Raw genomic sequence first — 27,526 nt, 5'->3', positions numbered from 1 at the left:
ACATCAGCCTTTCAGATTCACAGTGTTCCTGGTATTGATAAAGCAAATCTTATTTTATGCTTAGAGTTGCCTCACTTGATGCAAAGTGCAGCTTGAAGAGGCTCTATGAGGGGCACTTTTAATGCAAAAGGTTAGGGATAGGGTAACCTGGGGGGAAAAAAAAAACCTCTCTGAGATGAACTTCACCACAATGCTGCAGGTGCCCCAACAAAATAAATCCTATAAAAGCACAAGCCCCGTGGTCTCAAAATACTGGCGGATGCCACTGAGACCGCAAGCAGCAGCATAATTGAGCCTTAAGGTTAAGTGGATAACTAACATGCAGTCTCTAAGCAGAACACAGAACAATAGACCTCCATTGAACAGGTTGGAGCCGGTCTGTGTCTGATTATTTGAAATCTTATTATGTTTACAAGCTAATTGCTTTTAGCGTATACAATATGGCATTGGTCACCAACATTAGAATCGGGAAAATTCCTTCTTTAGAGACCTTTCGGAGACAGGGACACCACTGTGACATTTCCATGACATTTAGTCTCTGACAAGACAACCTCCATTTCTGCCTCTCTCTGGATCCTCCAAGAATGATGCTGATATGGAGCGTGACCTCTCCATGTGGATATTTATTTGACACATTCCAAACCATTTTGTTTCTGCATGATTCTTATTAATTTCAACTCTGAAGTGCATGTGTCTGATATTGTCAAATGCTGATGGACTGAAATGGCAGAGTGGCAAGGGCACAGGAGAATAGGAGGCCAAAAGCTCACTAAAAGCTCGAACATACGGCGCCTCATGCTGAGAGCACTGATGTAATATTGGTGGTACGGTGCCAACTTTCATCAGTCGAGGTGAAGGTTGGGTGCAGTGACCATGAGCCTGTGAACCACTGAAGCCATCACATAAAAAGGGGCTGTGTTAAAATAGATTTGACACAATTAGGCCATGTCAGATTTCTCTGTGATGTGGCTGGGTGCACATTCAGAGCTTGAGGAGCTTCAATGTAAATTTCACACTCTTCGGGCACATGAAATATGTTCTTTTAGAATTTTGTAAAGGTGTAACAAGGTGGTCGACAGGCTGGCTTCTCAATTTTAACTCAGTTCTATGTAAGAGGCCGAAATTGGAAGTGAAATTCAGCTATAGCAGTTTTTCCTGCAGGGGCAGGGGATAGTGTTACTCAGTGCAACCGCCGAGGATCAAGTTGTGAGCAGATCCTTGTTTGTTGTTAGTAAAGAGTATTAAATTAAAGGCACTCTGTATATGATCATCTGGCTTCACAAGCTGACCCACTTCACTGGGATAAGCAGAAATCTTTAGACAGACATCCAGTCAGTCAGTAATGCTTTGTCTGACCTCCTCATGACCCCACCCAATGATGTAAAGGATATTGAGAGCAAGTAAACACTGGGGGTAGTAGTAGCAAGACTTAATTCTTTTTTCTTTCTATTAATTGTCAGCGAAGTAGCTGTTATATATTGTTCACATTGTTTTTACAGAGGAATGTTTTCTCTGAGACTCTAATAGAAAAACTGAGTGAACAAGAGGCTCGATACTTAATTATATCCCTCTTATGAAGTCAAGTGAGTCTTAATACCTCAAGCTTCCCAGCTTCAATGGTGCATTGTAAAATGTTGTTCTGTACACTATATCATTTATAAGGGGCTAAGTTATAAAGTGCAGTATAATAAAATTAGTATTGCTCATACATTTGGAACAAGATAATGTTTGTGACAGCTGTCGGCTATGATGTAGGAGCACATACTGTATGTGGCTTTAACCCTGAAAATGTCAGGCGTTTCGTGATTGATCTGCAAGGAAACAAAGGATGCTTTCCTGTGTTTAACCATTGGTCAGGTTTTCACAACTGATTGATTGGTCTCTCTTTGCAGCGAGAAAAGAAATCACAGTGCTTGCGCCGGACACAGCACAGCCTCACATCAATCACAGAGGGAGCGTTGGCTTGTACAGCGGAGCAGCAGCTGACATTCACACAAGAAAGCTGCCAATGTTTCCTCCAGACATACATCACGCAGACACGCATCACACAACTTAAATGCAGAGTGAAGAGAGCATTCACCGACAGACCAACGAGGTCCTCTCAGATGACATACAATGTCCTTTTTCTAGGAAAAAGTTGCTTGTTTTCTCCATGAAGTGTTGTGATCTGCAGCACTGTGTCCATTCACCCCTGCTGCTTCCATCATGCCTGTCATTCCATGCTTTACTGAAAATGGTCAGTTGTTGCAGTGAATTAGTGAATTTATGAAAGCATAATAGAACAATTTATTTCCCAAAATGGAAACCCATTAATGGGAAGTATTGTGCTGCTGTTAGTTGAAAGCCTTGTATCTCTAAATATATCTGTGTTTGTTAATGTCAACTTGAGGCAGTAAGAAACTGACTTTTCAGTTCAGCAACCACAGATATACATTCTTTTTTTTTGTTGTTGTTTGTTTTTCCAGTAGGTTTTTAAAGGGTCTTGTAAATCTCAACCCACTGAGGACATGATAGCAACCATAGCTATTAGACTAAGAATTGGTGGCCCTTTGTTAGGCACTAAACAATCAAAATTGCATCTGGGGTTTTGCGCTGGTCAAATGAAAAGAGGCACAGCTGAAAATTGCATGTTCGGTCTCATGCGATTTGCATTTAAAGGCTTATGTTCAGAAATTCAAAACATGGGAGGAGCGAATGCAAATGTATACAAATATCTTCAGAGGGTGAGAGACGACTAGTCATGCTGAAACAGTGAGAGAGACAGACAAAGAGGGAAAAAGAAACACAAATAAAAAAGAACAGCAATACAGCAACCTGCTGTGTTTCACACAATTTTACCTTTCTGAAATTTCACCCATGGTTTTTTTCTATTGGCAAGTTCGCATAATCTCCCTATGGATTGATTTTGTGATATAATATGCTGAGTGCCACATGTCCCTGTGGGATCCAATCATATGGCACATGATCACTTGCAGTATTGCTACCACCGATCAGGGTTTTTTTTCTTTTGGCTTTTTTCAACAAACTGAATTTAAAAATGTGCTGTATTTCCCTCACCTTGAAGTATCCTTAGTTCTGAATTGTCACCCAGCTCCATAAATCACAGAATCAGCAAATCACGCTTTTTGAAGTATTGCTCTTAAGCATTTTGGAGCCATTTATATCTAAAAAATAACAGATTTCGGACTTAAATGTAGCCATCACACAGAGCGCACTCTTTCAGTATCTCTCTCACTCATTCATTTTGACTCTCTCTCTCTCCCTCTCTCCCTCTGCCTGCTTCCCTGCTTTTTTTCTGCTTTATGCACTCTCCATTAGGGAGGCTGTCAGTACGCCTTGGTTCGACTATAGATTGTCACGTCAAAACAACCCTGAAACCTGTCACCCCCACTCCCTCGGAGAGCAAGGCCTCTGTGAAGCTATTATACGTTCCTCTGTTCAACTGATTAGCCACTGCTCTCATTATTACTGATACAGGTCCTGGCTTTGAAATGGCATGACTTCGATAGGATTACCTTGTTTGTAATTCATGTCCAGAGGCATACTAATTCCAATGAGAGAACAATAATAAGCTTGCTTGTGGTGTTTATTTATTTATTTTCTTTCCTGACTTTATTTTTTAAGCCTATACAGGTTCGGCTAGTCTTAAATGATCTAGCAGATGATGTAATGTACAAGTCAAGGCTGCACCCATTTACTTGACATTGTCAAATATTTTGCTCATGGCTGTTCATTTGTCAGATTGACTTAAGAGGGCATGATAGTCTCACCCTTGAGACTTCTTCTTGTTGCTTATCACTTAAAATGAAATAAGAGACCTTTCAAAGCACAGTTAACCTGTCAACTATAAGATATGACTGTAAAAAGACTGGAATAGAAATTCTATCAAGAGACTGGATATTTCAGAGACTCACGGAAAAGCAAATTAGTTTTGCTTCTTTTGGTTCTTTTGTCAACAGACTTTTAAAAGCTTAGGACTGACATTATCACATTAGAAATTACATAGACCACTAGACTTTCACTTGTTTGTTCAACATGCCCTTAGCTTTAGCCATGTTTGCATTAATATCCAACGGGGGAGACTTCCAAACTTTTTCCATCTAATCTCAATCTACAAAGTTTTGACAGCCTATGCGCAGTTGTACAACTTGATGTTTAAAAGATGAGACAGCTAGGCAGGTCCTTGAGTTATGAAACCAATAACTCTGCGTCAAGGCCTCATCATTTACATTTGGCCTCATGCTGCAGGTTAGCCCTAGAGGGAGGTTTTGGCAGTAATATGGCATCAAGCTGTGGGCACTGCCAGCGAAGTAATATATTGCTGTGAGACCAAAAAAAGAGAGAGAGCTTAGACTTGTACTTTACTTTGTAATTAATAAATCATAAACAAAAAATACAAAGGCACACTGCTTTGCGAAAATTAAAAACTAAAACTGTATAGTGTTGGAGGCTCACTAGAGACTTCTGCTGGCCTAGACGACTAACTTATTGTTTACCCTCTGGCTAAATTGAATGGGGATAAAACCATTCAATCGTTTTTTTGAGTGTCATTCAAAAAAATATATCCGCTGATTTAAAAACGTGTCTTTCACAATGTAAGTCTATGGGAAAAAGTCTTTTTGGTCCCAATAGCATCACATGACATTGTAATTACACAGTCTGGCCACTATGTCAAGTTGGCTTCAAAGCCCAGCGCTGTTCCTAAGGGCTTGGTTTCAACTCACAGTCTTCTTCAGGGTCCTGTATTTTTGGCTGGACCAGCCATGGAAAAGCTCTATAACCTTGAATGTCTGTCCGTCACTGACTCACTGACTGAGTGATGAAGTTACACCATTGGTTGGCCAGCCCAGTTTTGGAATTTCCCCATTGACTGTTGCCCTTTCAAGATGAATCAGCGCAAATTTCTATTAAGTCCTGAGGGGGCGTTTACAGAGGAGTCCCAAGCGCAGCTTACTCTCAGTGGGACTGATAGTGAGCACAGTGCCAAAGTAAGTTTTAAAAACACACATTTACCGACCAAAGCATCTCATATGGAGGCTCCGATCCTGACAGGAGCACCAATTTGCAGATACAAAGATGCGCCGGATCCATTTGACCAGTCTGCATGGCAGGTGGCAGCTAATTAGCATGGCTGGAATTGTTAGCATAGCCGTGCCATACTGTGTGTAGCCCATAGACTGTATAAAAATAAGGTGCAGCCGCAGTGTGTCTGGTTTAACTGCACCATGCTGGGCAGGTGACAGGTGTGTTTACAGTGTTTGTATGCTCTGAAAGACGTCACGGCACGGATATAAAGTCACAGAGCTGACGGACTATTAGCCTAGCATGCTACTCCTATGTAAACATATGGAGACCATATGTTTACAGACATCTGCAGATAGAAACAGATGAAAGAGCAGGGGGAGTTAACAGATAATTAGAATAGTCATAATTAAAATTAATACAAGTTTTCTTTCAAGTCCAACATCCCAAGATATGAGTGGAAAGTATTTTTCTTGCAACTGCATTTATACCCTTTTTTTTGTTTGTTTTTACTCAAACATCGCTTAGTGATATGCTACTTCAGTTCACTTTAACAACAAATATTACTGGGACCTCTACAGAAAATTGCAGATGAACATTTAATATCCAGGAATTCACATTATAGACACTACCACTTAGGCCTACTATCCCTGTAACAAATTGGCCAAAATTTTGCATATTGACCGTAACTTGTCCTGCCATTAACTAGGTTTTGACCTTATGACTTATTGATCACAAAGCAAAGTACAAGTCTAACCTCTCTCTTTGGTCTCATGATATGTCCTTGGATCTAAAGAGAACCTGTTTTTTGATACCTGAATTCGTGAAGTAGCACTCCTCAGCCAGGCATTTTCTCTCCTTATAATATATTGCTGTGTCATATTCATTTGGTAGTAATAACTTTGATTCAAAGCACTGGGTATCATCATTGGTCCCAAAGAGATAACATTAAGAGGAGAATTATAAAAAAAAAAAAAAAAAACACACACACACACACACACACACACACACACATAGAAAATGCTCCAACTGGGTTATTAATCATTACCAACACTACTTTTTCTTTTTTTTTCTTTTTTTGATTGAATTTTTTTCTTTTGTTTTCTAAATCCCCAAAGCATGAATTCACTAGCGGCTACAAAGCTTCCCAGTGTTCTCCACACCCAAACATTGAAGAGAAAACAATGGCAAAGATGAATGGGGTGCTGCATACACAGCAAGAATGCATGTGCTTAGTGCCTATGAATATGAATCCTCTTGCAAATTAGTGTTTGGCGCATAAGGGCCTTTCTGTACTGAACTGTACTGACCCCCAGACAGAGTATAGCATACAGTGAGCACCCTTTGATTTTCAGTAGGAATGCTTAACTATTGTAATCTATTTGATGTGGAACAGCAACATGTGGAAACTTTTACAAAGTGGGCCAGCATTCAAAATGACTGGAGGCTCTGAATACAAATAAAAGCAAAAAGTTTCAAACTATGCAAAAAAAAAATCTCTCTATATTATTTAAAGGGTACTATTTAAAGGCAAGTTCTGTTAGCAAAGTAAGCCTGGCTGCAGCAGTCATATTCTCTATACTTTGCCATTTTATCAAGTTTCCAATTAAATGGCTAAATGTAACGGGAACTTGGGAACTTACTACACCATTAACTCTTGTTGAGGTCACAATGTGTACTAAGAGCACTGAGAGAGGACAGTCTTTTTTTTTTTTTTTTTTTTTTAAACAATTCATCCTGAATTGTATACTCCAACTTCTCACACTTTTCTCTGCATGGTATAGTTTATTTTCCATTACACACTAGGGAGCAACCAAAAATCATAGTCTCAAAATGTGACTTATACTGTACACACAGTGGCACCTTGAGAGTTAGAATTAATGTCACTGTATTGAAGCTTACATATATTTTTAAATTTAGAAACAAACATTATTTTTGAATATTTATTGATGTAGACTGATGTAAAGTTATCAACCAAAAAGGATCAAAGATTGATGCGACAGCTGTCAATAGCATCCAGGGCCTTTTGTAAAACTGTCTTGTACCGTCCTTACTGCATACTGAACCTTCTGTTATTCAAAGAAGAAGTAGTAGCACCAATGGCAAAAGGTCAGTTATTAATTATCCAGCGAGCCTGTGCCTCATACCCAGTGGAGCAGGCGTCTATGCAATCACTCAAGCAAAAGCTCTTCAGAAAAAAAAATGTTTTGCACTGTAGAATAAAAATACAGTACACTATTTATAATTGGCCTTCTAAACAAACAAAAAAAAAACTTGTAAATTGTGCATTACAGTGTCCACTTCTCATTTCTATTTATTTCAAATTAAACACTTGTCTCTGTTGTAACAAATTACCTACTTAATTGCCTACTGTCTTTTGGATTCATTGATATCATCAATTTTTCTGTCTCATATTCAGGGTATTCCACTTAGTATTCAGCCACCAAAATCTCCTCTGCAATCTCTGCTCTTGTGTGTGTATGTGTGTATGTGTGTTGGCGTGCATACTTTCTTTGCATATATAGCTGATACTGCTCTACCTTGCAGCCAGTCCACTTAGCGCTGTAAGAATGAAGTCTTGCCTTCCTGTAGGGGACATATTCAATGATTTTTAGATGGTGCCTTGGGCAGCCCTCCAGACCAAAGAGACCCTCAGCAGTCACTGAAAGCCAGCCACTCCTCGCTCTCCTGTCATCTTCAGTTTTACCTGTCAAACAGTTTTACTTACACACTGTCTCACAAGGTCTAACTCAATGTAATTTATTCATTCAGACTTTTTTTTCAAATACACAGCCAATGTACACCTTTGTTTTGTTAAGTTTTTTTAAACCAATGGCTGTGGTAGCACTGTTTGTAACTGTTGGCATGAGAGTATTTTATTCATGTGCACACTGAAAAACAGTGTGCTACATGAAAGTGAATTTATTACCTGGAACATTGTGTACTTTTATGCAAAGTAAATGAGAAAGTAAGAGTTGTAGCCCATTACCAGTGTCTCATATTTTAATATCTCATAAGTGGTAAGAAACACTGTTTTTCTTTTTTCCTTTTCGTTGCAGGACCGTGCCATCCAAACCCTTGCCACAACAGAGGGACATGCGAGATCAGTGAGACCTACCGGGGCGACACCTTCATTGGTTACGTCTGCAAGTGTCCACCAGGCTTCAGTGGAGTTCACTGCCAACACAGTAAGTTAGACCACCCTTTTTGTTGTTCCTTGAAACCTTGAAACATTGAAATAAATTCTCCCAGAAGTGAATATTAAATTAAAGAGATCATAATATTTCTCCTTTTACACATTTCCATGAAGTCTGATTTGTACATTTGATACTGAAGGTTTTCCAACACAAAAAAAAGACCTTGAACAGTGAATAAATGTTGAACAGCTGACAGGAAGTAAATCATTTTGAAAGGACGAGTTCAGCAAAATGGTCATGGGTTTGGTGGTGAAAAGAATTGCTGAACTTGCTTTCTTTTGTTGAACATGCTCTTAATAAAGGTTAGTGTCAGAAGGTTTTTGCTGCCTATGAGATAATACTTTAGGTTAGGCCAGGAGCATTGTTCTCAGCCTCACCACAATTTATGCTCTATCTTTAAACTGACTCTCTGAACTCTGAAGCCTCTAATGTTCTAAAACTGAGCACAAGGGTAATCACTAGCACAAATGTAGGCTACAAGCACATGTGGGTTTGCCCAACGTTTTTGCTTTTGGTTATCATAGAAGCAGAAGTAGTTTACATTATCATTGGGAATCATTTTAATATGTATTTAAATGTATTTTGGATGAAACAAACTGGCAGGTATATCAAGATGAAAGGGTTTCTAGTGATTTTGAAGAGAGTATATATGTACCTCTGACTAATACAAATATTGCTATTTCCACTTGTGTTTGCATTATGCTGCGATTACACTACGCTACACATTTTGTTGTTGCTGAGAAATTCCCAGCACTGGGCCTGATTATGCCTTGTAGTGTGACATAATGAAGAACAGTCGTATGGCATCTGGGATGCCCCACGTCACCCTGAGGAAGAGTCTAGCATGTCAGAATCTTTTGTGTTTTCCTGACTAGTTTGACATCTCCAATGACATGTTCCTTGACGTTGACCAATAGGATGACAGACTGTTCTCTGATATGTGCACATATGTAAACACTGACACAGAAAGTCAAAGCTGTCCAGTGGCTGTCTGGCCGAGCTTAGCCACATTTAGTGTCTCAGATAGCGGGGAGAGCAGTGGCTCATCTCTGCCTCCTCCAAGGCTGATTCAGGCAGGAAAACCTGCCATCAGTCATCAGTGACCATTTTCTTGATTTCAGTTATATATATCACTATATAGTTTTTCAGTTAAAACTGAAATTAAGAAAATGAGCCACTGCTCTCCTGCTGTCGGTATACTTGGAGCCAGGAGCAACTGTAAAAAAAGTGGACACATACCTGACAAAAGTGGCAACTGCTGACTTTGCAAAATTATAAAATGAGAGGCCTTAGTAGTGTATTTATGATATATGATATGATTTATCTATGGATTACAGACACAAAAACAAAAATCGAAGGTATAACATGTTAAAGTGAAAACATTTATTTCCAACATGGTCCCAAGATGTTAAAAGACAAAGAAAACTTTAAGAAACACATTTGATGGTATTACAGAATACTGTTGTTGATGATTGTTGATGGAAACAACAAGGAGCAGCGGAGTGTGTTTTTTCTTTTGAAATTTCAAAAAATCAAGTTACTTTTTTTCTAAAGCAGTCACTTTTAAGTATTCTCAGCAGTAGTTACTGGCTCAGCAGTTTTGAAATCAATTTCACGGCAAACATTAGATGGTGTCAAGGCTTGCTTGTGTCAATAGTACTTGCAGTGCTGCTTACCGAAGAGTCTGTTATTTACTGTCAGGAAGAGAAATTTAGATAATGACTCAATTTATCTGAAAAAGAAAGGATGTCATATAACAGGTAGAATCATCAGCAGTTAGCCAGGAGTACAAATACTCAAGTAAAGCATCAAATGTATACATTCGTATCTTGTCTTGTGCATTTGTAAAAGATCCCAGGATTTGGAAATAGCTTGTAGCTTTGTCTTTAAGTGCTAAATCTTTCTAAATCCTGCAGTATGATATATAGGCCAAGTCCTGTGGCTGCCCTGCCTGTATATGCTTGGCTGAGCATTGCATTAGCCTGCACAACACAGTTGTCCTTCATTGTGGGTTTGCTTGTAAGTAATGGAAAATGTATTATGGTGCAAACTGTGTGGTTAGATGGATACGTATTGGTTTGAAACAGAGAGAGAGAAATAGATATGTTAAACAGTTCTGCAACACTTACAGTACACCAAGGTTAAATAAGACAGCAGTTTAGGGGTTATATGTGCTTGTTTACTTGTTTACATGTCATTGTTTTTTTCCATTTTATTCAAATAAAAAGCACAAAAGGAAATGGAGCAAGTAACTATATCAACTGTATGTCATTGTATTTGTCTCCAGCCAGAAATGTGAGCGATTGGCTAGCATTCATGTCATAATTCAGTTATTGTTTCCTATTAAGCCCTTAGGGTGGTGGAGAAACTGATTTGATATGGGCTGAATGCATTAATGTCTGCCAATTTTCCTCACAGCCATTACAGTTGAATGCAAGAGAGTGGGTGAGAGAGAGAGAGAAAAGGGAGAGGGAGAATTCTGTATCTGAAGGCATTAATAATCAAATCTATCGCCTGGATAATTACTGCAATTAAATGATAAAGACACATAAATAATCCTTCCTTTTTAGAATGACAGTTTAACTGACTTTGTCATGGTATGGTGTTGGCTTTTAACTGATGACACGCTTAATGGAAAGGATAAAAATGTGAAAAAGATATTGGTTAGATACAAGCTGACAAGAAACAAGACAAAAACAATGGTTGTTTCAGTTCTGGTGAATCACTGTTATTTGAATGAATATCTCCAATTATAATGGCTAGATAATGATATGTCAATTTTCACTGCTGATGACAATTCTTCACTAACTTCATAACATCCACTACATAACTTTTAAATACTCCATCTGTCGATACGATGCACTAATCAGTACATTCATTAGTCTTTTTTTAATAAGCTCCCAGCTGTTACATATGATACAGAAAGGACCACTGCTGCTTGGAATAGTTTCTGTTTATTGTAAAATATTAAACCAACACTTAGAAAACAAACACTTCACTCTGCATGTTTTTGAAGTTGGATTCACCTTCTTACAATGTTACAATGTTACAATTACATCTGAGAATTAATACAACACAAGCAAGGATCTAGTCAGGAGAGAACAACATGAGAAAGTGCCATAAAGCTAAGTTCAAGTCCAATAGGATGTAGGTGCCAGCAGGTAGTGTACAGAGGCAATGCATAGAGTGCATAGAAGCAGATTTTTTTTTTCAGTCCATCAGGTGCAGAGGTGTTCACGAAAGAGCTGGTTCTTTAGCTTTTTCTTAAAGTTAGGGAGGGACTCTGTGGATCGAATGAACTTTGGTAACTCGTTCCACCACCAGGGAACTACAGACAAGAAGTGTCTGTGGTGGCAGCACCAGGCGCCGTTCCGCCACCTTCTCCTCATGCAATATCTAATTCAGTGTTTTAACCCAGATGTTTGGTCTTTTGTTTACTCTGTCCTATACAGACATAACATACAGTATGTGTAGGCCAGCTCAGGCTTTTATACTGTTGCTCTTACTGTCTCCTTGCTCTGTCAGAGCCAAATCCAATTTCACACCTTGTAACGTTATCCTAAATACATGCACTACATATCCTGCATGTTAGAGCTGTTTTATGAAGCTTTGCCAGGATTGGTGTTGCATATGGACAAGTAGGATAAGTACAAGCTATTTCAGACTTCTTTGACGGGGAGCTATTGTGTATAGTACTTACTGAACATAGCTGCCTTTACCTCACAAAAGATGTTGAGATTTCAACATTCAGGGAATATGTCAGACAATCACAGTTGAAGGTGAAGGCAATGTGCAGTCACAGCAGGCGCCATTAAATTCAACAGTTTATATGTTTGATTTCACTGAGAACTTTATATGCAGTTTTATATTTATATGCAACATTATCTGCAATTCCATTTTAACTCAAGTTTATAAAATATCACAGGTAATATTAAATTCTTGTCTTTTACATTTCTGTTAAAAATGTGCTTGTGCTAAACTAAGTTTTTTACTTAGTTATACTGTTTTATACCAGTTTTAAATCAGTTTTACAAGGTCCAATTCTCAACACCATTAGAGAAATCCAGGGTTAACTTTGGTTTAATGTCACTGCTTTTATTATTAGAGCCTTTATTATTGCAAAGTCATTCTTCTTTCGAATAGTGCAGCATCACATCCCTGTGGTGAAAACAGAACAAGTGCCACATTATCAGGAAAGGAGCCAAACAATGTAATGAACTATCACAGTGTGAAGAAGACATATGGAGTATAAACTATTAGGATTTTTATTGGGGAAGTTTTCTTATTTCTCTACACAGAAATTTGCATTAATCTCTCACCACATACAGTCTTGTGTAACCAGGCTGACATGAACAGCACAGCTGAATTTGATGCAGTGATGCTAAATCCTATCTTGGAAAGTTGGCAGATCAGATGAAGATATGTCACCCTGTTCTCTCTTTGCCTATCAAAGCTTGATCAAAAGTTTGTCTGGTTGCTTATTTACTCTTTTTCAAAGATGTCGGTTTTCTCTGGTTCCTTTTAGCTCTTACTCAGTGATACTGAATGTGGAGCTCCCTGCAAATCACATTGAAATTCAAAGCTCATTGTGAAACTGTTTCCAGATAGTGTGATCCAATGTGGTAAGGCTGGTTATTCATGCACATATATAGGCACTGTAAAAAAGAATGAATGAACAAGTTAATTTGGTCAAATTGCCTATCAGATGACTGGTGTTAACTCTCTGATTCACTCTCTTTCCATGGTGTGGAAGTCCTTTGAGCAGATTCCATCTTGCTCTTTGATCAATACGTGTCTTTGCCTTTCTGAAACACACCAGCAGGGCAGAATTGATTGAGGTTAAATGTAGGATGTGTGAGGATTTTTTTTAAGAATGGCCCTGTATTTGATCATGTATTGACAGTTGCTATCATGCTGTATTAGCCCTGCTGCCTCCGCAGCCTCTTGCCACAGGATAATCAGCCAGTGTTTATGGCTTTGGCCGAATGTAAAGCCGCAAGGAGCCATTACTGTTAGTCAATTCACCTGGGGCAGATCACAGACTGCCTTTCATCAGCACAAGAGAGAGAAACTCTAGGATAAGAGAGACTCCATGATGACTCAGTTTGTGCTTACTCTTTGGTAGCACATTTAAGACTGCATTTGTGACCTGTTCACTGTATTTTGCAGCTGGTAAGGCGGTGTCCAGTTGTGACATTTCCTCTTCCTGTTTATTTCTCGTCTGACTACTCACCTTGACATGGATTTTTATGGAGAGTGTGACTTATTTTCTGTTGAGCTCAATTTACTGCTTTAGAGTGTGATAATAGTATAGCACTACAGCTCGAGGCAGCAGGAATGTGTATCAAAACGACAGTTATGTACATCTTTACATTTGACTACAATAATAGACTCTATTAGTCAGGCAGAAAGCGGTGGCACAGGTCCGACAGTTTCTCCCAGCACCCATTCCCTACCCCTTTAACGCCCACCACCTCACTTTACCAGCACTTCTCCAAGTGTTTACCTGCAACTCTTCAAGCGAAAAATGACTTGCCCTTCTCAAACTTGCCACCAGAGGTGACTTTGTAGCAGCGGATCTACACTTGTGATGGAAGAGGGAGGGAGCTCTTGTTTGTCAGCTTATCTTCCACTCCTAACATGCAGGCCAGTGAGGGAGGACAGTGGGTGAGGTAAGGAAAGAGTGGTAGGCTTGTGGTTTTCTGCTCCCTCTCACCATGATTGTGGCAGTTGTTAATCTCCTTCTGACTGTGAGGCTCCACAGTGGAAGTCACTCTGGCAAAGATCACAGTGAAGAATGAAGATTTCCTTCTTTTTTTGCAGTAGTGCTTAAATGTTAATTGCATCTCACCAGGCCTGAAAACTGGGGTAGGCAGTTTTTTGGAGAAAAAAAAAACAGCCCTCCTCCTGCAGCTCCCCCCCCTCTCCTCTCTGTCCTAAGCCCCTCCCACCAGATGAGCATGGGCATATGCACACTTCATATGCACATGTAACACAACAGTGTATAAGGCATAACAACCTTAGTAAACAGTTAACAGGACCACCTCTCGGCTGTTTGAAGTCCACCACAAAAGTAATGAGTGTCCCATCTCCCTGTCTCTTTCATTGTCTGCCTACAAAACCTCCTCAGTCACCAGTCCGTCAGAGAGCCAGACCCAGACCTGCAGCTCAGAACCGAGTCCCAGAGCGACAAGCAGCACCAGGACACAGAGATGACTCAGTATCTGACCTGAAGCCACAGCGATGCATAAAAATCCATCATTGCTTTTCACTGCTGGGAGCCGAGTTCACTTCCATTGAAAGTCTCTCACTCTGGCGTTGTTTATTAGGTTATGTGCAGTTCAGTTTCCCCCGCACTACAGGCGATAGTCTGATGAATGCATGTTGCTTTTCATTCTGCTTTCTGTTGATATCCCCATCTTTTTTTCTGCAACTGATGCAAGTCACTTCCTCTCCATCAGTATCCTACTGCTCACCTAGCCTCCAAACTTTCTGTTTGTCTCCCTAGCCTTGTGGAAGACTCTGGTCATTCAAAATGAGTAGGTACACAGGCAGAGTGCACGCAGATAAGCAGGTAGGCCATCCAATCTTTCATGCAGGCCGAATGAAATGATTGGACGGACCTATTAGAGGCCTATGACAGCCGCAGATACCGGATTTTTTTCTCTTTATTGTTAGAGCATTTGATTTATTGATTGCTGTTGGGATGTAAAGAGAATTTCAACAAATACAACAAAAAATGCTTCTAAAATACATTGTCTACCCTAGCTTTAAAAAAATAATAAATCCTTCAAGAAATGTCCCTCTTTTATTAAACAGAACAGTACATTTATATGCTTTAAACACTGATATTGTATATAGATTCCATAGCAGGAAAGCTTTAATTAAGGTTAAATTAATACATACTGTGGAATTTAAACCTTATCAACAATTTTAGCACCATCAGTCGTGGAGACAGTATACAGAATGCCGGACATGTGAACTAAATGAGTGTTTGTTTGCTCTTCTGTTCATAGTGAATGTTATTTTGTAGCAGAAAATAGGCCCATAATTCCAGCAAATGATCTTGCAAATTGCCACTGTGTCCACAAAATCAGCTTCCTATTCATCTCAGTGGAGCAGCTCCACAAAGTGCTGTTGCTGTTTTATTTATAGCTCCGGGGGAAAGTTGTTCATGTACAGAAATCGACTAACTGTCTCGATCGTATGAGTAGTATATAGCTGAATTTTGTTTTAGGGCGGATTTCCACTTTGAGTTTCAAAAATGAAGTTTTGGGGGCAGGCTTAGCTAAATGGATTAAGATTGATTTAAGTACAACTAAAAGTTAGTGGAAAAGTTTGTTAGAGAAAAACTTTTCCATGGTAAACAGGCGGAAGGAGTACTTTGTTCGAAAGTTAACCAATTTTCAAAATAAACAGAGGCATAGGTTTAGTCACAGTGCCTGAGGTCTGTTCTTGTAGGTATAAATCTGTCTCTTCTTAAGAGCCTGTGGGTTACAAGAGTTGGGAAGTATTACTGAAATTATGCTAATCTGCACACCAGTTTTATTTTTATATGCATAAATTAGCATGAATAACTTTTAGCACCAGTTAATTTTCTCAGAATAACTTATACTTATTTCAAAATGTGGGACTTAAGCCTTTCTTTGTGAGTAAGAAACTTACGCACATAACTGGTGAGTGTGTAGCTTTATTTCAAATTCACTGCCTGTTGTAGCAGCATGTCAACACAACAACATTTCATAGTTTTTATTCTGGTCATTCACTCAAGACTCCCATATGTATTTTACTTCGGTGTCTTATTTTGTGAAATTCTTCAAAAATGTTTATCTTGTGAGCGAGATGCTAGTTTCCCAAGGTCATCATTGTATCACAGAGCTAAAAATGAACCTGACTTCCTGAAGTACCCTCAGAACTATTGTGAACGCAGGCAGCCTCAAGGCTCTCCCCGCTGTTCCATTACTGTGATGTAGAGCTGTGTTGAAGACATGACCATTACCAGACAACCTCTCAACATCACATTCACAATCCCACAGCCCACCCATTGCTTTGACTCTGTGGCCAGAGAGCTGCATTTACATGAAGAGATGAGTGTAGAGAATCCTGTGGGAAGGGTCCATAGTTCACCAATCATATAAAGAAGCGACCACAATCACGTAGCCAAACCGACAGACGCCGTTGATCAACAACTCATGGAGAGGCAGCGAGTGTGTCTGCGTGCTCTCTTTCTGTCTCACAGGAGTCTCTGCAGATCAAAATGGAAAGATGGATATGCTTGTGGGCCAGCAGTCCTGTTGTTTTAGCTCACTGCACAGTTTGCTTTTCTTCCTTCAAAGCACCACACACTCACTGCAGAGCACCTCTTTACATGCCGGTTCAGACATAATCTGGTCAGGCAGTACAGTGTTCAGATGATTTCTTTTTTCCCCTTTTGTACTTGTGTGCAGAAATAGAGATTGGTGTCTAAAACAGTTTTAAAACTACTCATGGCATTTTTCAAAAACAAAGCATCAGCCTCCACATTTATTTTCATCACATTACTCTTAGCAGTTGTTTTAGGTTTCATTTCAGTTTCTATCTCTTATTTGGTTGGAAAAAGACTAAATAATGAAATGAAAACAAGGAAAAGAAAGAATGAAAAAAAAGAAATTAGTTGTTTTTGTTATCATACCCTAAGTGAATAGTTTGACTTCTTATTTAAAATATAAACCAAATGGATTATATTTTGCCAGAGATTCATTCATTCTTTTCTTTTGTTAGTTGATGGTGTTGAGAAAACTATAGGAAGTCTGGGTCATGTGATAATTAATTAAAGACAAACCGCTTGTAAAGTGGACGCAAACGCAGGAAAGGAACTTATGCTAGTTGACGTATGTACATGTACTGTATGTGTGTGACTGCAGTACTCTGTTTTTCTGTTTTTACTGAGTCTTTAGACCCACGGAGTCTAACTGCCGAAATACACCAGGCACGGGCGCGGCACGACATGTCTGCCGCAGCATGGCCGCAGCAGAGCGTGTCCATTATAATCAGCTGAACCTGCTACACTGACCACGGAAGCACCATCTTATTTGAAAATCTTACTTCTCTCAGTATAAATTGTTGAAGGTCAGCACTGCTTCTGTCTACTTGCAGTGTGTCTCAAAGGACCGCTGTATATATGGAATATGTAGGTGGGAGGAAAGATCGCCTCGATACAATAGAGCAGTGATTCTCAGGGACTTGGATGTGACCCTGTACCAGGTACATGGGGAAGAAATCGGCCTTCAACCAATTTTTCCCTTTATATTGTTTATATTTCGTCTTAAAAGGAAGCAGTGATAGTGATACTCTTGGATGTTAACCATCAGTCATTATTAGACTGAATCTGCCATGAGCATTTGTCTTATTTAAATCAGAATAAAGACAGCATAAGGACAGTTATTGGACACAAGCTATTGAAACAACAAGCCTACTTAGAACAAAGCCTGCCTATAATACAGTATAGATTATGATAAAGTAGATCTCAATATGAATAATATGTTTTTTCAGCTATACATGTTTTTTGTTTGCTTTTGTAGAGTATTAGTGTGTATGTGTGCCTCATTGTGTGTGCGACTGTGTGTGTATACATGCATCCACAAAGTGAAAGAGACCCGGTCAAAGATCAATGTTGTACTTCAAATGTCTATTTTCTCGGGTATCCTGCTCCCTCTTTCTCCATCCCAGGAGAAGCTGACCCTATCTCATCTCTGTCAGAGGGCATTTTGGATAACAGGCTGAGGAAACAAACTAGAATCAAGGTGTTTAGGGCCACTTCTTCCTGTGCCGCTGACATTGATATTTTACTTAGCCTTTTAGACTGAGCCTTTTCCTTTACAGATGAAAACATTCCTTTTTTGCTTTGGTCCAATGTGAATTTGTACACAAGGCTTATTGAATACAAAGTATGGCACCAGACATAATTTATTATACCACGGTCCATCTGTGCTTGGCCGTCGTCTAGTCACTGCTTCTCTTCTGTCAGTGCTCTGGCCTATGATAATCTAAAGTGATTTGTCACCTTTTCCATATGCCTTCAGTAAGCACTTGGTTCTGCAAATCCTGCTAAATAAAAATTGCTGTAAAAACATACTTTGAGTAAGATGACCTTTCTTCTATGGCAAGGTGGTGCTTTGCTAGCAAATTTACAGACGAGACAGTTTTTTTTTTTTTTTTTTACCCCACAATACAACGTTGCTGTTAAAACCAAATATAAGAGCACAAAATGTCTTCAGGAAGTTGAAACTGTGTAAAATGGTCAGACTGGGGGCTGGAAGTGCAGTCTTGTTAGCAAAACATATTCTTCTAGAGAAAGGCAAGCACTTTTGAAAGAATGTAGAATGTGTGGAACAGCTTCAAGAGGGTTTTGTTAAGCCTAGTTTTCTTTAATTATGTTTGTTGAGATTAAAAGAAAAGATGACAAGAAACAAGAGCTTTGGAAATGTGTACTTTGTGACGAAGAACAACAGCAAGAAAATAATGAGATGAGAATTGCCAAAAAAGGAGCCTGGATGTATTTGTTCAATTTAGTGTTTTTTCCCCTCCCTTGTTCCTAGTTCCTGAGCATGGATTCGCCTGCTCTATCTTTCTTGTGGACGAGATGTAAGGAACGAGCTGTTACCAGGGCCTAATTGTGTAAGGCCCCCTCGGTCTCTTGAGCTGCACTGTCACCTCCTGGCCTCTGCAGTACGGAAGGACCTGTTGGCAGATGGCTAAAGCATAAATAGAGATGCATTTCCAAATCCCATGTGGCGCAAAAGAGTTACACTCAGTCCTGCCCAGGGCTTTTGGCTGGCACTAGCAGCCAAAACAGAACACTGATAAATGTTTAGCTTGACTACACAGAGGTGCATTAATTCAGGATGGTCAGTGTGTGGCCAAATTAGTATCAGTGTTTTGTTTTGTTTTTTTGCCACAGATCTGAGTTCATTCTGTGACTGAAAAAAGGGATCAAGGTTGAAAATGAGAATGTGTAGTTTTCTCTAGCATACCAGGGAGTTCTTATACTATTGTTGCACCTCTGATTTAATAATAAATATGACTCAGCGTGGAAGAAATGATATAGATAATGTGAATAGGTGTTATGGGGATGATATTACTTTTTCACTAAAGCATTCATGGAATTTCCTCTTGTGTTCATTAGACATAGAAAAGGATAGTTCAGAGAGCGAGAGAGTCAGCAAGGAAATGAATTAATAAAATCAGTATTAAATTTCTCTGTTGAAACCGCTGCAGCATCTTAATTTGGCAGCACTATCAATATTAAACTCTGCGTAAGTCATTCAGAATCTGACCCTTATCAAAACCATTTTCCTTTAGCGGACATAACTTTTTCTTCAGATGTAATGTTTTAAACTTAATGTATTAAAACCCATTATTTCTACTTGTTTTCACATAATGTCTTAGAGTCTTCTCATATTTAATGCAACTATATTTTTACAGCCTTTTGTTTGATTGTGAAGACATCACAGAAAGAGTAGCTACTGATGTTGAGTTAAACTAAAACTAAAATTGCAGGCCAATGTTGTCACCTGCTTTCTCGAGAATTAGATTCAATACAGATTTAAGTGTCTGTGCTGCACTTATAAGTTTGATTGTCATGCTTAAATGTTTTTACAACCCTGTTGACATTTGTCACATAAATGCAGCTAAGGTTGTCAGTTATTGCATGTGTTTTATGCTATACCTGTTTATTCGAATAATTAAGAACATATGTCTCTTGTTATCCTTATTTCCTCCCAAATTAAGCCCTTACTTGCTCTATCCTCATCACCTCCCTCCACTTCCTATCTTCATCTTATACCTGCTGAGTGTCTCCTAAATGTTCTAGTCAGTGTACCTTGGTAATGTTAAAGAGCTTATGGATCACACTCTGTTGTTCTGAGGTAGATTAGTATTCCACTCACACACCTGCTGTGGAGGCTCCATCTGTAAGCTTAAAATGACACTTAAGGCTTTCCTCCCTGAGTCATTCTGCCTCCGAGCTGAGGGCTCTTCACATTCCACACATCCCAGCTTCGGTGGAGCCCCCTGTTCTGCATGTCTTGGAAATGATGAGTGTTTTGCTTCTGAGATACTCAAACCTCTCTGCATTGCATCCTAAGATACCTTTTTAAGGGCTGCTGGAGTGCTGCTGTGAATAACTTCTCAGTGGGCTAATCCGACTTCAAAAAGCGTGTCCTTGGAATACACTATTCTTAATCCTGCATTCACAGCTTCATGCATCATCGTATCCCCAGAAACATACAGCAAGTACCGTGGTGAAACTAACCTGCATATGGAAGGATATTTTAGAATTTCTGTAGAGGAGATCAATAAAATCAATACTCATGTTAAGCCTAGAAGCGTATGACCAAGGCTGACACCTATCACTGTGAAAACACATTTGGAGGATACACCGCTTGATGTTAAAGCTCTCTTTCAACTGGTTTTGTAACTTCATCAGACCCTGGAAAGGAGTCCTGTCTTATGTGGTGATAGTCACTTCAGTGGCATGGGTAAGGCGAGGATCGATTGACAGGATAGATTGACAGTGGAGACAGGCACTTCCTTGTTCCATCTTCTATTGCTGACTGAACTTGGGGAGACAGGGCTTGTCTTGGCCTTGTGTAGTGTGGACTAGACACATTTCACTGCACCAGGACCTGTCAAACACAACATCCAAGGCTGATCGCCCGTATACGAAGATGTAGCTTTGAGGACATGTCAGCACTTCTTGAAGTACTGTGGCATTATAGAGCTACCTACGCTTGAATTCATATAAGCAAACAATAATCAATTCAACATATACACATACAGTAGATATCATATATATACAATATGTGTGTATGAATCTGTATTGCTTCTACACTACAAGGTGAATCTTGTGAGAGCATTCAATCATGAAGAAATGACACACAGGAAGATGAGATAAGATGACGTGATGAAATGAAGGTGGAAAAACATTGCGTGTATCTGACTTTTAGTGGTAATAAAGCCTTCGCTCTGAACATACAACCTACTGAGGTGTCCTGCCTTTTCCGCTGAGACGTGAGCAGATGGCCCTTTTATCTCCGCCTCTTTGGAATGGGTGCTGGGTTACATCAAAACTGCCAAAAATGAGTGTGGAAAAAGTAATATCCACAAAAGAAATAAATAAGAGTGGGCATTGCATCATATGATAGATGAGCACACTAATCATAGAGGGAATGGAAAACAGGACGGCAAGAGATATGACGTTGTTATCAAAACTGCAACACGATCATTGGCTGAAAATATGTTTATACTGTACTGTTCCCATGGTGTTATACATTCACATGCGTATAACAGGGAATGTGCAGCAGGAACATCATGTGCGGTGCCATTTTCATGCAATTTTCAATCATATGTAATGCTCTGCTCCCTTCATTGTATCTGGGTGGTCACTGAATGATAGCATGTGCTGTTGAGTATATATAGTATGTATAAGCCTACAATACAACTAGTGTAGCATATTATGTCCTATAGGTGGACCCAATATAAATATACCATCCTCAGACATGAAATTCCCATGAATTTTTGTTCTCATAACTTCTTTAATAAAATGCTCTATTGAAGATCTTATAAGCTAATGATATACACTCTTCCTACTCAGCCTTGCGTCCAAGTAATGTTAATCATTGGCTGTGTGTTTTTCATTTTTTCCCCTGATGAATTCATTCTATGCTCCCAGGGATTGCTATCTTTTTTTAGTATCAAATCCAACATCTGCAGGACCACCATGAATCACAGGGCATTGCGGCAACAGCCAGTCCCAGGGGAAACCCTAACTGCTATAAAAAATAGGATGATTACTTCCAAGGAAGTACGAGTGTTCAGGTCAGAGGTTAATTATGTGGCAGACATAAACAACCATTTGCCTGCTTCATTGCTGTCGATCACTGAGCAAAGAGGTCAAACCGCTTTTTTTTTGCCCAGATAGAGAGGTCAAGAGGATCAGCTCACTTCCTGGATCTGCTGGCTCTGTGACAGAAAAACAGATAAGCCTCCCGAGGGGAAACTGTTCCTTTGGGTTAAACTGAGTCCAGATGTGAAGATGTAACACGATGAGACATCTCCCAATGAAGAGAAGTCTTGACTAGCCTCCAATTGTGTGGCTTACGCTGTACTGGCAGAGGAAAATGAAGGCTTTACCCATTTTTACCCAACATCTGACTGTAATTTAATGAAGGAAGTGGGTGTGATGTAGGGCCAATACTGCTGGGACATCACCTTTCATTCTGGTAATTAAGTTTGGGGGCTTTAACAAGTGTGAGAGGATTACAAGCTATTAGCAGGCATTCATTTCAATCATTTGTGTGATTTATTTTGTTGTTTGGGACCAGTAGAGGCTTTTTGATGCTACTGAATATATACATACTGTATATATAAGTCTAACTGAATGCAAAATGCTTTTATTATAATATTCTTTTGAACAGTACAATAAATCAGCTCTAGATTACATGTCTTCCTAGGAAAATAGTCACTTTATAGCATGTACGATTCAAAAGCTTGTCATTTATTAGTTCTTTATATTTTTATCTGCCTAAAGCTATATTCATCACATTCAGATAATTGGTATGATGGTGTCACTGACTGGCAGCCAAACAGAGGTCTGTCATACAGACAAAAAAGAGCTATGAGCTGTGGACCACAGCAAACATTAGCTTTCGAGCCGCAATGTAATTTCTACAAGCAATGTCTCATCTCACACCTTATGTCGTTTAACAAGCTAGCAAACAAACATCCACCGGGGACACATGCACTTGCAAATGCCATTTTGCAGGCTAGATAAGTGCTCATCAACTGTAGCAGTTTGAACTGTGTAAAACTTACAAATGTAAACATTTGCCATTTTAGATGCTAAATTATACTGTAACACCCCCTTTCTCCAGTATCATTGCTAAAAATTTTCATGTCCTTGGTTTGATAGCCCAGTTATCAGAACAAGTCTGGTGACTGTGTCTCTCCTTGCCCCTGCTGGATTAATTGTCAGTCAAACACTACTTAGGTGCTTGGAGGCTAAAGGGGCATTTTTGAGTCTTCAAAGACATTGTTTCTGTCTTGCTAATATAATATTAACAAAAAATGTCCTTCAACATGTTTTCTAACTGTGCAATTATTCGCTTTCTGACTTTGGTTGGTGTCAGTTCTCTCATCGTCAGTGACTCATCTTTGTGTAAGACACAATAGCTCTACAGTCAAATGGAAATCTGACTTTCTTGGGCTGTGTGTTTGTGTGGTTGTAGCAGGTGCAGGCGCTGTAGAGGTCAGTGCAGCCCACTGCAGGGCTGTTCCTGCTCCCAAGACACACCATAGCCAATGTAGCACTCACAGCCTGTGTTAGCTCCTGACACATAGCACTATTCATTGCTCTCATTATTGTTCAACTGAGACACTTTTCAGAGAGCAATAGAGGAGCAAAGCCAGGGAGTGAGACGTTCCAGTGAACTGATGAGACCTGAGACTCCGAAATGTATTTTGAGGGGGAGAGTCTTAGTGTAAGGAAGCTTTGTGCAAGGGATAAATATGATGATGATGATGTTATTGATGATGACAAAATAATTAGTCTATGGTATTTCATTAGGAGTCTAAGTATGTTTCATAGAAACAACAAATTAATTTATAAAATTTTACATTGATGTACAGCATGTTTTATTAATGTATGAATAAATAAATACTGTACAATATAATGCTAATCATTGTATTTGGCCTTAAAAATACTGTAGTAGTAATGATTATGTTTAATATCTGATGAGACTATATCAGATTTAAGGGAATAGTTCAACATTTTAGGAAATCAGTACCACTCTCATATTTTTCCGTTACATGTAAGGCTAAAGTCATCAGCCGGTTAGCTTAGACTGTAAAAAGCTCACTAATTAACATGTTATATCTGGTTAATTTATTTAGCATCCATTTGCTGTTTTACAAATTACTTCTTGGTTCTCAAGGAAGTTATTGGCCCTGCCAAGAAATAGTCCAGAATGTAACCCCCTGTAAAACAGCAAACTGTTGTTTATACATATATTTCCAGTCTTTGTGCTAAGCTAAGTTAACTGGCTGCTGGGTGCTTTATATTTAACAGACAGATATGACAGTAGCATTTCTCTGCCAGAAAGCCAATAAGTGCATTTCCCAAAGTGTCGAACTAGCCCTTCAGTCTAACTCTTACTTGTTAATCTATATATTGGATTGCATTTAATCCATCACTCAATGTACAGTAGGAGAACACCTTGCAAAAAATGCCATCCAACACTACACCACAAAATACAGCCTTGGGTGAATCAGCATTGTTTTGGCACGGTCTCAACAACTGAGCTGGACATTATAAGCTTCACTAAAGTGCTGCTGTTGGAGAGCCAGTGTGGTTGATTGCATTATATTGTATAGCTAGTGGTTTTATTGTCTCAATCCACTGTAGAAATCTTTACTCAAATTGGCTTGTTAAACCATTAACACCAAGATAGCACTGGCCCTGTTAAAGCTTACTGAAGGCATCAGTTACAAAATGTTGTTTTATCATGTTTAATGGTATGTTTTAATGCAGAATGGTAGACCTGGACTACTGTTAGCGAGGGGAAATCTTTGGATGAGTGCCTGTAAGTGTGGCTGTGTTGAAGAAGTCATGTACACAGAGTTTATTTACCTGACCACTGGGCTAGCTCTTCTCCTTCCCTCTCTACCTGTGTAAATTATTTTTCTCTCTCTCTCTTTCATGCTCTCACTCTTTCACTCTCTCCTCTCTTTCCTTCACTGTTTCCATCTCTCCTCCGTCCTCTCCACGCTTCTTGTCTCTCCTCTAGTTTTTTTACTGGGTGGATTAACTGCATTCCCTGAGGTAATCCCTTTTCTCCCACCTGATTTACCGGCAATACACAGCTTTTAAGTCTCACTTTCCTGGCGCTGATCTCCCAGGGGCTGATGGCCTCTCATAAAAGGGAAGCAAATCATAAGATGGGCGAACTGTGTTTTCCCCTCTCTGTTGTGTGTTGTGCTCTAGGCTATTTGAGTGGCTTGCCCATTTGGCTCACCTTTGTATTTGAACCCACTGATGGCAACAAAGCAGGATATGAACTTAAAGTGTAACAACAACATCACTTATATAAGTGGCATGATTGCAGTGGTGAAATAACAGCGGATTGTGCTGTGTGCAGAATGAGCTGAGGCTTGTTTACGTTTTTTTGTTCCAGCTACATGCTCTTTTCTATACATATTTTAGAGGGTGTACTGTTCACTTCCAATTTATTGCACTCAAGAGCTGCCAAGTTAAAATCTAAAGCAACATTTGTGTCATTTATGTTAAGATATTCACATTAATGCTGCAGCATTTATAAACAGATGGACTTACATTCAGTTAATGCATTGAATTCATTATATCTCAGTGCTTACAAGTGGCTATAAAATCACATCTCCATTTGAGTGTTCCACTAAGGCAATTAGTAAAGACCAAATATTCCCTGTACAAATTACACTGCTGTGAAATGCATGAATGATGTTTCATATGGGTGTGCTGTACCCTTAATTAATAGCTGTATTCATTTTTTTATTGTTATTGTCATACTTGCTAACAATTATTGGTTCTTGAGGATTAAAAAAACTCAAATTGTTTAATGAGGAGTGGCCATTGTTGTAAGGCAGGCACTATTTGACATTTCTTCAGGTTAATCGTTCTTAACAGGATCGCAAGCCCCCTGAAACTGGAATTAATTAAACACATAATCCCCCTTGATTTCAGTAACCTCCCATAATCAAGATGTTTCCTTCTGACAAGTACTCGTTTGTTCATCTCTGTATGGATAATGCGCTGTCAGTAGGAGGCAAGATTGTTGTATTAGTCATGCTGGTTGTTTTTGGGTTTGTAATTACATCAGATTGTCCTGTACTAGCTCATTAAAGCACAGTTACAGGCAAGGCTGGAGCATGAGAGAGTACACAGGTAAATATGCGGAAACGACTGGATAAAGTATGATTCTGAATCACATTTGAAACATTGCTGGAATCAGCTATGGAGAAGTACAATAACAACTGATTACTCTACGCTTTGATTCTGATTATAGAAAGCAGTCACAAGGTTGCAATATACCTCAAAATAGCCAAATCCACCCCATTAATGACAGACTTTTAGTACTGTGTGTGATTGTCTCTTTTGTGTGTACCAATCACCCATGATTTAGATCAAGACAAATACCTGACCTTGGGCCATTTTTCATCCAAATTTCATGGAATAAAACAGTTCAAGCTCCTACTCTCATATTAAAGTTTTGTAATAATTATTCTTTGGGTAAGATCATTAAATCTTTTTTCTAAGCTTTAGTTTAAAGTCGCAATCCATATTTAGTATACAGTGCATCTCTCCAGTCATCTCATCATGGTTTAGTCGCCACCATGCAGCACGTAAACTCAACTACATGGTCCCCATTGGATGTTAGACAATTTTGATCCAGCCATGATGTAATTTTAGGGCAATGGGGACTGTTAGTAATAAATTGCTTCAAAAATGTCTCAGGGAACACAAACTGAAAAACAGCCACATGTAGACATGCACAATCAAAAAAACAGACAGTCACAAACCACCCCTCATATGAATGTGATATCTATATTCACAGCTTGACAGGCAAAATAAGTGGGCAAATATGTTTCACTTCTCTCTGTTATAAACTACATGTACAATAATTATCTAAAGATGAGTGGAGCCTGCAGTTTGTGTCTGATCATCTTTGTGTCCAGCACAGCTGTATGTTGAAGCAGTCTGTCTTTCATGTCTAGTGTTTTTAGTGCCGGCTGTGAAAATCAGCACTTTTGTTGTGCTCTGTAAGCTACAAGATGACATGCTGGCTAGTTAAACTATTTTCTTCAATCTTCCGAACAACTTTGCCAGTGCTAAAATATACAAGTTGTGTCCCTTCACATTTGGAGCATCAGTGTTTTGCTGTTTACTTTATGCACAGTATTTATTGACGACTGTATTTCACTAAAGTGGCTGTATAGTAAGACACAGCAAACCTTGTCTTGTAATGTGCCAGCTGTGTGGTCCCAATGAAAAAAAAAGAAGATTGTATACAATATACATATATGATAAACACACACATGCGCATCCTGAGGTGTGTTCCATCAACGCAGCTAAAGAAAGCTGCGCTTACTTGAAAAAGCCTGGCTAGAATTAATGTCAACTTTCAAGCTGTTCCACTAACGCAGCTTAGCTGCGTCTAGTCAACGCTAAGTCTAGCCAGACTGGAATAAGCTTGAAGTGTGCACGTGCATGGAGTACATAAGCAGCCCAGAATAGT

At 39.2% G+C, this 27,526-nt stretch overlaps 1 protein-coding gene across 3 annotated transcripts in view; it reads left to right on the top strand.

Moving 5' to 3' along the window:
• The window catches only part of LOC121904435 (EGF-like repeat and discoidin I-like domain-containing protein 3), a 119,652-nt gene that overhangs the window by 29,898 nt on the left and 62,228 nt on the right, over window positions 1-27,526 (top strand). For 2 of the 3 annotated variants that reach the window (XM_042422188.1, XM_042422189.1), the window contains exon 3: window positions 8,082-8,210. In XM_042422188.1, the coding sequence (XP_042278122.1) occupies window positions 8,082-8,210 (129 nt within the window). Of the gene's footprint in view, window positions 1-5,009; window positions 5,112-8,081; window positions 8,211-27,526 lie in introns of those variants that run through there. The other variant, XM_042422190.1, reaches the window with a different exon arrangement.

The sequence above is a fragment of the Thunnus maccoyii genome, chromosome 9 (assembly GCF_910596095.1).
Source record: "Thunnus maccoyii chromosome 9, fThuMac1.1, whole genome shotgun sequence".
In the NCBI taxonomy this organism is placed as follows: domain Eukaryota; kingdom Metazoa; phylum Chordata; class Actinopteri; order Scombriformes; family Scombridae; genus Thunnus; species Thunnus maccoyii.
Note: the sequence above shows the minus strand (reverse complement) of the source record. Positions and strands in the feature narration are given on the sequence as shown.